The 13,688-nt window shown below is 44.2% G+C and overlaps 1 protein-coding gene and 1 long non-coding RNA gene across 31 annotated transcripts in view; one reads left to right on the forward strand and one right to left on the reverse strand.

Moving 5' to 3' along the window:
- PPP1R9A (protein phosphatase 1 regulatory subunit 9A) overlaps positions 1-10,508 on the forward strand; it is a 148,536-nt gene extending 138,028 nt beyond the window's left edge. For 14 of the 30 annotated variants that reach the window (XM_083469028.1, XM_083469021.1, XM_083469032.1 and 11 more), the window contains 3 exons: positions 542-565; positions 2,036-2,218; positions 3,783-10,508. In XM_083469028.1, the coding sequence (XP_083325154.1) occupies positions 542-565; positions 2,036-2,218; positions 3,783-3,995 (420 nt within the window). In that variant the 3' untranslated portion in view covers positions 3,996-10,508. The remainder of the gene's footprint in view (positions 1-541; positions 566-2,035; positions 2,219-3,782) is intronic. The other 16 variants (XM_083469026.1, XM_083469012.1, XM_083469022.1 and 13 more) reach the window with 2 other exon arrangements.
- Positions 5,692-13,058, reverse strand: LOC310690306. The gene is made up of 2 exons (XR_014518033.1): positions 10,657-13,058; positions 5,692-10,623 (listed from the first exon to the last, which is right to left on the reverse strand). It is a non-coding gene; the product is annotated as an uncharacterized lncRNA (long non-coding RNA).
- Between the last annotated feature and the right edge of the window lie 630 nt (positions 13,059-13,688).

The raw sequence follows: 13,688 nt of genomic DNA on the forward strand, positions 1-13,688 counted from the left end.
TGATGTTAGAGCATCAGCTGCTGCAAGCCAAGTACAATTGAGCCTTTTAGTGGGAAGCATGTTCAGCTGGGTGTTAAAAGGCAATCACTTTTCCTGCCTCTTCCATGCCCCATACATACTCTAAATCATATGGATATTGGGCTAACCTATGGGTGGCTTCCTACTCCCAAGGATGGCTCAGGTTAGGAGTTATAGCCAGGCGCAATCAAGACCTCCAAGGTTAAATAGCACTGACCCCAGATGGTAACTTGTAACTTCTTGCCCTATTAACTCATGGGTTGGGGGAAATTCCAGATCTGTTGATCCCAGCAAAGGTCAGTTGAAGATTTCAGCCACTAGAACCATCATGGCATCTCCCTCCTATGCTAAACAAATGCTAGCTCAATTATATCTTAGAAAAAGACACATTTCTGTTAAATAGGGATTGTTGCCACATTGTTGTCCTCAGCCGGTTCCCAGTGATCCCCTATTTATTTGAACAGTTGTACACCTTCTGTATATCATAATGTGTTCTTTCCCATTTTCTTTATTGCTGACTCAGAGCTTGGATATGATTGATGACGAGGTGAGAATAATAATGAGACATTTTGGAGAGGGTTGTACTAAGAGGTATATAGGCATTTCTTTTCTTTCCCTTTGGTACATTTGCTTTTGGGTAGCAGATTACGGGATCAAAGTGCATGCCTGCCTCTCTTCCCTCACCCTCAAACCCTCCCACCACAATGCTAATACTTTGAAAACTCACTCTATTGTGTCGGGGCACAGTTTTAAAAGGCACAGTTAGATCCTGGGACAGGAAGGCCTGATTTTCATGTCTGGATTGGCAGTAAGTATGGACCAGACAACAGAAAATTGCTTTTTCGCACAACCTAAAATTAATGCGTGGAATTGGCTGTCATGAGATGGAGGAGTGATGGCCACTAGAGGGAAGAAGAGGATTTTACCTTTATATTCCACTTTTCCTTCAGGAAACTCAAAGTGGCACACATAGTTCTCTCCCTCCCCATTTTATACTCAACAGCAACCCTGTGAGGTAGATTAGGCTGAGAGACTGTGACTGGCCCAGTGAGTGTCATGACTGAGTCGGGATTTGAACCCTGGTCTCCCAGGACACAGCCCAACACTCTAACCTCTACAGCACATTGGTTTATGCAAGATTGTGGGGGGTAGAGTCTTATCAGTGGCTACAAGCAATGACAGCTGTATGCCACCTTCAGGTTCACAGGCGGTGTGCCATGGAATACATTGGGTGATGAATATTACCTTCATGCCCGGCTTTTGGACTTGCCAGTGGCACCATGTCGGCCACTGTAGGAAACTGGATGCTAAACTAAATGAGTCTTTGGTTTAACCCAGCATAATTGTTCTTGTTTTGCGATTCATATTTGCATGGTTCCCTGGTCACTGTCTCATCTGAAGGGAAGCTGCCATTCTCAGATGTATGCAGTCCAACAGAGGAGCTCTCATGACTGACCGGTGCTACTGACTTGTGCAATGTGGTGCTTTATTGAAATGTGCCCTCTCATGGCAACAGTTGGTATGTTCCACTTCTGGATGAGCTCCCTGGTATGGTAAATACCATCTCCCACCATGAGAAGGCCACATTCAAATGAAATCTTTGCCCTGCCACTTTTACTTGTCTTAAATCAGCACGTATCACTTTGAGATGACAGTAAAACAATAGTTGGTCCTTCCAGTACCAAAGGGGGCTTTTCCAGATGCTTGGGTTGTTCTCCAGGCAGTGTGAAGCCACTGAAACATAGGCCAGGAGAACCCACTGCCTTCGTCAGACAACAGTTTATCATCCCTATGTATTTCCACAGCCCCACTTCATTTTTTAATAGTTAGTATCTGTCGCACTAGATGGGCTTTTTGAAGTATGTGGACTCCCAACAAGCCAGTTTTGGTGGTCTTGCATATCGATAGGCACATCGGGTATTTGAGTACCATCAGAAAGTGTGCCACTATGATGCCTCTCTCATGAAACGATGATGCCACCTTCACACACCTGATCTTTGAAATATGCTCATTACAGATCCTTGATGATGGACAGTCTCCCAAGCACAGCCAGTCCCCAAATCGCGCCTTTCAGGAATGGAGCGTGCAACAGGTTACCAACTGGCTAATGAGCCTGAATCTAGAACAGTATGTCCCTGAGTTCACTGCCCAAAATATAAACGGAGAGCGTCTCGTTCAGCTGGATGGCAGTAAGCTTAAGGTAATTGCCTCTCACTGTGGCAAACAAGATTCAGAATTCTGCTTGTGCCCAAGGGATCTGTTAGTGGGAAATACTTGTCTCGGATGCCAAAAAATAAAATAAAAATATTCTTACTACTAACAAAGCCCACACTAGCAAGTAACAAATAATGGAAGCGGTGCAAGTTGCTGGAGATTTTGATTATGCTGCTGATATAATAACAGGTGGAACCCTGAATACATCATTATCTCTGAAAATAAAGCCCTGGGTGCACTGTACTCAGTGTTAAAAGTTAATGGGCAGTTTTCAATGTACCAAGCTTAATTTATTCTATATACCAAAAGTGTTCTTTTTTTTTTAACTTGAAAAAGGACAGTGCTAGAGCACAAACAAAATGGCCTACATGGCATGGGGTATTGCATCTTTGGCCAAATTATTAAGAGACTTTGGTTGTATCACATTTCACTTTGTGCCATGCTGACTAGGTAACTGCCCCCCCCCAAAGGTGAGTCCCATTTTCCATAAAAATAAATAGGCAGACCCAGAAGGCAGCTTCTGGGGGCCCAGCAGGGCTCATCAGTGCCAGCACTTGCCCTGGGCCCTTCACATTGGGCAGTTGAATCTGTGAGCCTCATCTTTAGTTTCCCACAATGCCCTGTGGTCGGGCACCCCCAAGGCACTGTGGGAAATGAAAAACGATGGCTCCCAGCTAACCTTTGGAATGCTGCCATCAACACCACTCTCGGGCAAGTTCAGGGGGACGCATCAACATAAAAGAGGGCCCTAACCCATTTTGGCTAGGGCTCTCTTACGTCTGTGGCCACCCCTGAAGGTATAGATATGTGTACATACATATACACACATTCATTCGCTCCCCGTGCAGCAGCATCAAAAGGCACTTGTAGATGTCAGCTTACCCATTACAACTGGAACCATACCTGGAAGCAAATCAAGAAGTAGCTCATTAAACACGTTCTTGCTGGGCTTTGCAGCAGCTATTTGCGAGGGAGATGTCGTAGTTGTTATTCCCCCTCATGCTGATCCTGCTAGTATTTTTGGGAAAGCATTGATCAGCCTAAGGGATCGCTTCTGGCAACATCTGGCTTTTAGGCACCTGGAACCCTCACTTGGCAGGCCGTCGCTCCAGAACAGCACAGTCGCAGTGGGAAAAGCAAGTGTTCAAAATGCACCTTTCATGGCCCCTACTCATTAGGTGAGAGCAGCTCACACATGCAGGACTAATTTAAACCAGTATTGCTGATGAGTAACTACTGGGAGGTTTTGTATAGGGACTGGTGCTCAGTTCAGGATATGCAAGGCTATAAGCAAAGGCAACGGGGGCTGCATTTATGGATACCGTTGCATTAATACTGTGGACTGAGGAAGCTTGCATGCAATCAAACATTGCACTAGTCCCTTTTTGTACGGAAGGCAGAAGACACTGGTGTGAGTTAGCTATCCCTCTTTTTGCCGAATGAGGGTGTCAAGCTGTGAAAGAACACTGGGTTCTTCTCCACCACCCAACTTAAATGTTTAGAAGGTGCTACAAATTAAACCGTTGCTCTCTTTCTTTCCTTGCTCTTAGGCCCTTGGCATGACATCTTCCCAAGACAGAGCTGTCATTAAAAAGAAAATTAAAGAAATGAGAGTGTCTATAGAGAAAGCTCGCAAAGCTCAAGAGAAGATGGAGAAGCAAAGGGAAAAACTGAGGAAGAAAGAAAAAGAGCAGTTTCAGAGGAAGCCCCGGAAGCCGGAGAAGCGCTCACCAGATCCAACAGAGGGAGCTAATGAGCAGTGATGAATAAGAGTTGATGATTATTCTATTAGGAACCGGGGAAGAGGCTTTCAGGGAAGAAACTCAAAAAGCGAGTCTTGTTTTCCTTCCCTACCTCCTTGTCTTCATTACACAGAGCTCTGTACTCATATCTGAGGCTTTAACTAGAATAAATAGGGGAAATGAACACTGTGTAGCTACACTTTCCTGCAGTTGGTGGACACGCTGGTACTTTTGGCCTACTCGGCCGGCCGCAAGCCCTGACTGCACTTTGCATTTTCTCATAACTGGGCTGGCGAACCAAGTCTGGGCCAGCATTCAGAGCCTTTCCCTTTCCCCATCCCCACTCCATCCTTTGCACTGTGCTGGTTGTGTCTGGCCCCTTCCGTAAACTGGCATAGGACACGGTAGGCTGCAGCTTGCTGTACTGTAAACTTGAAGATTGCCTCCAGAAACGGGCATCGCTTGAGAAGCTTTCACTGGACCTGTGAAAGGGAGCAAACTGGAATCGACTGTGTATCAGTTATCCTTTGTTTTCACGGGAACAGCCGCCCCGCTTTGACACCTCAGTCCCCCAATTCTCTGAAGCGGGGCTCTGTTTGCAGCGATGCTCAGAGGTGATGCTGGCTTCATCCCTGCAGCCATGGTTTCAAGACTTGAAACAATACAGTGGAGATGACAGGCAGCAGAGTCTGTCTCATCAGAGAGGGAGGCAATCCTTTATTTTATTTTCCCCCTTTCCCTTGTGAAGTCCACAGCAGTTTAGCTCACGAAGGAAGCAGGGCCTTAATTTGCTAATATGAGAGCAGAGAGTAACATTTACCTTCTTAGCATGCGGGTGAGGCTAGGTTTCTAATACTACGTTGGGCTTGTGCTTTGGAACTTTGGAATACAGTTTTCCCTTTGTTTTCCTCGGGGCCAAGGGGGGGGTGTCCCTAGCTACTCTTTCCTGTAGCATGAGATTCCTTTTTTCAACTGGTAGTGGACGGGAAACTCTTGTTTCTCTTCTAAGGAATATGCCCCACCCATTTTCAGCACAGAGTGGGGGGGGGGCTGGTGAGGGGCAAGGGGTGGATGGGAGCAAGTATGAGACTGGCTGGTTGCAGACCTGGGATTTGACCTGCTGAAATTGACCTGCAGAATGAACCCTAGTTAAGGCTAAAATGTGTACTTAAAGAGAGAGAGATGCCAATTAAGACAATGTGAGTTTCAAAATTAAATACTGTCCCGTTAGTAGAATGATGCAGCAGAGAAGAAAGCGAAAAGGAATCCCAGTATTTGCAATCTGGACTTTTCAGTAAACGCTGGACAATAGCCTCATTTCCCTTTTGGAGCATTGCACAAATGCAGAGGGTCTGATTCCAGCCACCTGTTCTGTGGTTAATTCATTTTTGGTTAGCTGTTGGTGCTGCCTATCACAGAACTAGGGACTAAGATTCAACAGCAGAAAACTGGGCTCAAATGATGAATGCGATTAAAAGGATTCTGTTAATCATTTATATCATTTTAGCAGCCAGATTTACTTTAAAGCCTACCTGGGCTTCTCACTGGAGTGCTGCTAGCAAGTCCCATCCAGTGCAGGAGGTCACATTGTCATTTCAGCCATGATAGTCTCCCCCCTCCCCCATTTTTTTTCCTTTTGTACATGCGTCGCTGCATGTGGCTCATCTCTCTGATGGCTTTCTGCATCCCCACAAGCCCAGTGCAGTTTTTTTTCGTGTTTCCGATACAACATTTGAACTAAAAATCTGCAGCTAGAATAGCAAATCTCTGCAGTCAAGGACACTGTTTTAGATATATTGATGCTTTGGGGAGGTCAGCACACCTCTGGAGAGAGGGCATATTTTCAGCACTGGAAAAAAAATGCTTCTCCTCAAGACGCAAATTCAACAGAAAACTCAGATGGAAATCTGGTCAGACTAGTGTTTTTTGGTTTATTTTAAGAGGTTAAAAGGTTTTGTTTAGATAAACAAGATTATCTGGGAGAAACTGGAGATGTACTATTTTTAGCTATGAATGCATTAAGGTTAAATGCATTAGATGCTCATTTTCTCTTTTAAGTTATGTTTACATGCTTGTAATTTAAACTGGATGTATATACTAGTAACATCTATGAGCACATTCCTCTGCTTTACATTATTTATAACCTCTCTTTTGTTTTTCTAAGATCCCTGGGGGACTATATTGCATTGTATATTGATTTTTTGCATCCCTGCTGTTTAGGACCATGTAAATTGGGTTTTATCGCCACAGATAACTACTTTTGATTTATATCCTGTAATTGTTCTCTTTCTTCGTTTATTGCTTGGTGGCAATTTGGGAGTCGAGCACTGAATTTTAATCTGATTTTTTTAAAGAAAAAATGTGAAAGTGGTCAAAATGTAAAAGAAAAAAGACATTCCTAAATAACTACAGTTAAGAAAGAAATGCATAAAATGCAAATGGGGGAGCATATTTGAAGCAGAACAGAGGAAGCAAGGGGACAGAGTTCTCCTCCTCATGGGCACGAGGCTGTTTTTACTTGCTCCTCTCTGCTCCTCCTCCTGCTCCTCTTCTAAACATTTTTGAAATGTTCCTAAAAGTGTTTCCAATCTTTTATTTAAAACGAGACCAGAAGGGTATTTCCGATGTCATAGGAGTAGCGGTCCTGGAGTGAACGTTGCTGGGGCTTGTTTCTCAACAGTTGTCAGTGCGGCAACCGCAGCTTCTTCCCCTCCTTGCCTTTCAAATGGTAGGAGAAGATGCACTGCGCAGACCTTGCCCTTAGCCACACGCCTACGGAAGACACAGCCAGCCAACATGGACCAGGCGTTGGCAAATACATGCTCAGCTGCCTGGGCTTCCCTTGTTTGCAGCCAAAGTGAGATGGTCCATTCAGTATACTGGAACTGGAAAATGGAGCACTTCTTCCTCCCTTCGTCATTAGCTCAGATTTTGCCAATCCTGAGCATCCCCCAGACCTGTAATAAAAGTACACTGATCTCTGGAGCATACCCCCCAGAGCAGGGTGCGGTGGGGGTGTTGCACCGACATTCAGCCGTGTTTGCCCCCAAAGTGTGGGCTCCACCTGAGTTCCTTCTCTTGCTCGTTCCATTAGACAGGGCTCAGCACAACGATTCAGCAGCTTCCCACCTGCTTCATAACCGCCAAGGCAGGCTGCTACATATTTTGGTTATAAGCACTTCCACAATTTGCATTCTCCAGTAGGGTGGTGGTGTTAGCAGCTGGCAAAGTTAGGTGCTTAACGAAGTTCCATGCAAACTAAAGAGTCCAACGCAGGAACAAGAGTTTGGGCAGTGCAGGGGGCGGGGTCTGCAGGGGCAGGACCCACTCAGTTCATGCAGACTAAACTAGATCAGAACCTGATCAAAAAAACTGCTCCGCAGAGTTGCCAACCACTGCCTGGCCCCCTCCTGTGTTGTTTGGGTTACCCGCTTGCAGTCTGGGAAGAGGAAAGGCCCTACAGAATGTGTGGGAAATGAGGTAGCCTAAGGGCTTCATCCTGCCTGAAGTAGCTGGTGAAGCCATCGCGTGTCACATTGTTCCTGCACACCGGAGCCTTCATATCCGTGTGCATATATACCTCTGGGGCATAAGCATTGCTGGCCTGCACACATGCAGAAGGATCCCCCTTGGTGCAAAATCTGTGATGGTTGGGCGGTAAGTCACTTAAGAAGAGAGAAAAGTACCTTCCACTACTTTTCCTTTCATTGCACTAGTCTCGCATTTGGTTAAACAGGACTGTGAGACTAAAGACCCACCAAAGAGAGAAACTGGGGGGGGGGGTCGCTACATAGCTAGTGTGTCTCGTTGTATGACACTTTGCACAGTTTGTTGACCTATGCGTTGAGAAAAAGCTCTTAAAAACAGGGTATGTAAGTTTTAGAAGGTCTTTCTTGAGTATAGAAAAGGGATCAGAGGTGACAATGGGTGATTATCGTTTTGTTGCCATCTGGAGATTGCCCTTCCCTCTCTGCCTTCAGTGATAACATTCTTTTTTCTCTCTTAATTAATGCTTAGGATTCCTTTCTGCATTGCACTTGCAAGATGTTACCCAGCTCCTTGAAAGTCTCTCCCCTGCAGAAACATGATGTGTATGAATGCTTAACACCAAATGACCACCAAGTCAGACACGTAAACTGAGATCCCTTTCCAGAACTTTGTCAGATGTAATTTAGAATTAGTGCCATTTATTTAACATTCAGACCAATATGTTTTCTGATATAGGAATAAATCCTCTTGGTTTCTCTTATTTATAACCATAGAAACAGTGTGGATTTGTTTCTCTCTTCCTAAGTACAGAAAAACAGCAACCCGTCAGCAAACTTGTTTCTTTGCGAAGGATGCTGGAAAGAAGAAAAAGAGATGTTTTCTCAAGACTGTGTTCATTTGCGTAGTTTGGAAGTTTCTACTCATTTAAGAAAATTTGTACGTAAACAGAAGGTATAGAGTTGATTTTGGACTTGTTTTTCATTAAATCAAAATAATGAAAGCTATTCAGCAAAACTGGAAGGTTTTCAGAGGTGAACTGTTTTGAAAACAGACCCGTGTGTGCCCATTTTTGCACACAAATATATGTGGCTCCGGAAGTTGGGCATGGAGCCTGAAACATATAGACAGCCTACAAGAGGGTGCTAGTCAAGCAGACCCCAAGGAAAATGACTCTTCGCCACAAGGCAGGAAAGAATTTGACTCTGGACCCAACCTCTTGCATGTTGAGCAAGTGGAATGGCTATCCATTAAAACATTTTATAGTTGAGGGACCACAAGATTTTAAACAGAACGTTTTCTTAAAGCTTCTATTTCCCAGTGTTTTCTCTGGATGTCTTTATGCATGTTGTTCTTTTGGCAGAGTCAATTTAGTAGAGATTTGCTATTAAGAAGAAATCACTTCTTTTGGATATTTTGTAAACTGTATGCTTGAATTCTATTGGAAAGGCTTGAGTAGTTTTTCGCAGAGTGGGATTGTGACTTGGCCAATCAACACTTGCAATTGTCGAGTCGTTCGCATATTTCACAGTCCCTTTGGGTCGATGGTCTCTCCTCCTTCCCCTTTATTCCCATTGCATTCCTCCGACACTGGAAAGATGGTGATTTATGCCGCTATTGACCTGGGCACAAACAGAGTCATTCTCGTAACAGGAAAAAGGAAAGTCGACCTTTGTAGGTTTTGAGTATAAGGTGCATGCATCTTATTTAGAATGTGAAGTTCTTCTTCTGCAAATAGTGGTTGCTTCTTTCATCTGGATGTTTGTGATGCACCACACCTCTCCACTTATTTTAGTGCACTTCAAATAGCCCTTTTTCTTAGTATCCTCATAACGCTGTGAAGGCAACATCAGAGGATGCAGAGGACGAGGTGGACACGGATGCTGGATCTCCCCCTCCTGGAAACTGGAGCACTTTTCTCATGGAGTTACAGAATGGTCTCCAGCTATTGGCTGAGGCCAGGGATGGGGAAGCCTTCCAGTTACTGAACTACAACTCCCATCATCCCTGACCACTGGATACACTGACTGGGGTTGATGGAAGTTGCATCTGGAGGGCCATAGGTTTTCCTGCACTCAGACCTCTGATTTTATCTTCACAGTGCAGGAAGGAGCTCCCACACCCTACAGGGAAACGTTCACACACTCTTCCTTGCACAGCTACCAGTGAAACAAATGGCTTGAAGCAGCGGTGCTCAGTGAACGAGCCTTTGGTTGTCAAAAAGAAGTCATCTTTTATTTCAGAAGGCTGGGGTTAGCTTTGAATGGACATTGATGGAGCCTTGAGCTTATTGTAAACACCCCTAGCTGCACAGGGCCACAGCTAGCTAGGAAAAGGATAACTCAGAACTACTGAAGTAGACTCCAGAAGAAGAGCAAAACCAATTTAAAATGCCAGCAAAACCTCTAAATGGCAATGACCCCAGGAAAAACTTGCCCAACCAGAAATATTTCCATTGCCAGTTTGTCACTTTAGCTCCTGCTTTTGTAAGGAGCTTTGCATTCATAACTGCAATACAAACCATTGTTGGCTTAGCTAGTGTTGCATCTGGCTAAAACAAGACAGCCCAAAGCTACCCTCGAGAAGTGCACTGTGTGACCCCATTGCTTTGAAACAGAGTGTTGGCTTGTCAGTCAAAGGGGAGGGGGAGGGGGAACTGTGTGTTGGGGAGGTGTTAATGTATGAATTGCATGTTATCCTGGTATTTTAGTTCATTTTTTAGTTTTGTACATCTAGGTGTCAAATCATCTGCATGGAAGATGCTGCTGCAATGCCCTGTCTGAGTTTGTATGCTTGTGCTTTCTTAATTTGTCCTTCTTTTTCAAAAGATTTAACTTCCCAGGAAAAACAACATCTCTCTACGTTTAGTTACTTGGAGGCATTAAGATAAAAATAAGAACAAACAAAAAAAAATCCAGTTGCCCTTTGTATTCTTACAGATTCTTTTTTTAAAGAAAAAACTGTGATTAATTTGTTAGTGTATATAAACTTATTGCCAATGAGTATTGTTGTTAGACAACGAATGCAATAAATGAAATACTGAAACTCCTTGGTGGAATTGCGTTTTGTCCTCACCAGCTCACTGCAGCTCTGGGGAAGGCTAGGCCCACAAGCATGGTGAAATTTGCATGCAGCAAAGAGGGAAAGGAAACCCGAGTTCTGTCTTGGAGAGCACCTTGGGCCTCTTAGCATTAACCCTTAGCTGGCAGTAGAGTATGATATACTTAATCTCAGGGTTGTGAGTTCAAAACCCACATTGGGCAAAAGAATTTCTGCATTGGAGGGGGCTGGACCAATTGACCCTCACGGTCAACCTTCCAAACTACAATTCTATGAAATGAGTTCTACATCTGAGCCTCTGACCTTATGCAGGATTACACCCATGGAGAGGAAGAGGCCTCTGCTTTCACCTCAGACTCTTTGGAGTACTCAGAAGTTGACAAGTACATTTTGCTGGGGTTGAAAATTCCCACAGCTGCATAATAGTTTTCCTTCAAACGGGAAAGCTTTTCACAAATTTGGAAAAAGGCACAAGGCTTAGGACTTCCTCAGTGGCATGAATGTTGTGCCTCTATGCGCTGTATCTGAGGCACTCAGCCAAATAAGTACCTAGGAAGGGCACAAAGCTCTTGAGAACAAGCCTCCTAATACCAGATTCTTCAGCTGCCTTGACGAACCGACTCAAACCTGACTTTACAGTCCCTCACCCCAACTAAAAGATAGCAGCCTTGGCTCTAAATTTAGAATTTAATATTGCACTTACTTAGCGGGCAACTTTAAACCAATTTCAAAGTAGCTGGGCAACAAATGTTCTTTTGGTCTGCCAAACAACACCCATGCCTTATAAGCAAAACTGCCTCAGGGAAGCTTGGCTGAAATCAGCCCTGCCCATATGACTTAAAAGCTTAGCATGAAAGTAAAAAAGCAAGGCTGCAGCAAATACCTGAAGTGCCCTTCCGGCAAGACCAGAAGGTTTGAGGTAGGATTCAAGTGTTTGCATAGGCAGGTCCCACTACCCACACGCTCGCTATCCTAAAATCCGCTTATATGCATGTAAAGAATTATGCCAAAACCTTGCTATGTGCTCCACAGATCCAGGCAGCCAACTTCCTTTGTTTGCGCTTTGCTGGTCAGTGGCAGCCATTTTCTAGTGGAAACCATGGAGAGAGTGGGAGAGCAAGATCAGACAAATCAGTAAGCAGGATAGATCGGACAAATTGGCCAACCCCCCTTGGCTGCAGCCATTTCAAGAAGAAACCATGAAGAGGGGCACGGGGAAGAAATCAGACAAATCCCACATTAGAAGTATTTCCATATGAAGTAGTGGAAATCATGGATTCATTATCCAAATGCTTGCCTAACAACGAGTTTCCACAGAACGCATTGTGTTTGGTAAGCAAAACCTGTGTGTACTTTCATTGTCCGCTAATCCTGTCAACGCTTAAAAGTTTAAACTGGTTCTGTTGTCCTAGTTCCCTTAGAAATCCGGCTGGTTATAAGACTACAAAGGTGTTGACAAAGTGGCAAAGTTTCTTTCGGAAGTCAAAAGAAACAAAGATCATCAAACTCAAGACAAAACAAAATGACCGCCTCAGTTTCTCTCTTTTGTGGTTGGCTGTATTTTGTTCTGAAATTGTTCTATGGGTCTTTGGACCACAATAAATATTTATTATTATTAGTTGGGGCAGTTGGACAGGCATTCCGTTTTGTTTCCAAATGCCTTGAAACTATCTCCCATCCTTAGAGCGCTATAGACAAAGACACACTCAAGAACACATTTGAGTGTGTATTTTGATGCAATTAATCACATATAACTAGAGCTAAATCGGAGTGAAGATACAGCACTAGTGGGCATTAAAAGCACCAGCATAAGGCAAGATGGAGAATATCAACTAGTTGCCTGGAGAGTGTGGGTGCATTCCCCCTTTCCATTCTGACTAAGGGCACTCTGACAGCTTTCTTTGCTCTCCACACTATAATTATATGGCCAACTTTAATTGGCCGGTACATAATGCTATGACATCCTCATTTCTCTATGTGACCCCCAATCAGCCGGAATACCATAGGGAACAGGTATTCCAAAGTTTTCATTTAAAAATGGCACCGAAGCAGCAGCAAATCAAGCAAGCAACGACTGAGGAGAGGAAGGAAAATCTCACAGAAGGAACAACAGGGAAGGAAGTTGTGAAGACCTTTTGCCCCCTCCCCACATTATCAAATCTCCCAGCAAAGACTGAAGCCCATCAAAATTCAGTACCACTAAGAAGAGGCATTTACAGCTGCACTTCAGAATATGTAACCACTTCATCAGTTCGGTTGAAAGCTGCCCAGATGACAAGGGAAGACTCCGTCAAAACTCAGGAAAGGAGGCACTGTCTTAATATCTCCAAACGTTGCTCACAATGCCTCTCTGCAGTGAACCTTAACTCTTGATAGCTGTAGAAAATAGCTACAGTGACTTCAGAAAGGCCAGCAATGAAGACAACTCACTAGTAGATACAATCAAAATAAATAAATAAAATTTTTAAAAATTGTCCAGTAGCATCTTAGAGAACTAAGTTTGTTTGGGGTATAAGCTTTCGCGTGTGTGTGCACTTCATCAGTATCTGAAGAAGTGTGCATGCACACGAAAGCTTATACCCCGAACAAACTTGGTTGGCCTCTAAGGTGCTACTGGAAAAATTTCTTAAATTATTTATTTCGATTGCATCAGACCAACATGGCTACCTACCTGAATAGCAGAAGCAGTAATTGGAAGACAACATTTTTAGCCTGTTATAGAATGTATTATCCTTCCAGCAATGCACTTGGAAACTGGGGAGAAAGCTATTTAAACAGAACAAGTTAGGATATGTTGATCGTCATGCAAAAACCATACTAGTAGGGTGGGAGGTTTGTTGTAGATATGGCCACATTATCAGGGATAGTGGAGCGGGGCATTTTTTAGCCCATGGGCAGCGTTCCGTAATGAGCAACCTTCCAGTGGTTATATGCCAATGGTGAGAAAGGCCAGAAGCAAGAAAGTGGATAGGGGCAGTGGCAAAAAAGCAGGTGGCAAAAAGGGGTCAGTGCAACCAATGTGCAATTCTACCGGTACAGCAGGCGACGTTCCAGCCATTCAAATGCCAGCGGTGTCTGCATGTGCTGAACCCCTTCTCCGTACAGGCAAGCAAGCAGCTGGACCACAGTTCAAGGACATATCACACATGGCAAAAGCATTTGAGGAGC

The sequence above is a fragment of the Podarcis liolepis genome (assembly GCF_965112155.1).
Source record: "Podarcis liolepis genome assembly, chromosome: 12".
Lineage (NCBI taxonomy): Eukaryota > Metazoa > Chordata > Lepidosauria > Squamata > Lacertidae > Podarcis > Podarcis liolepis.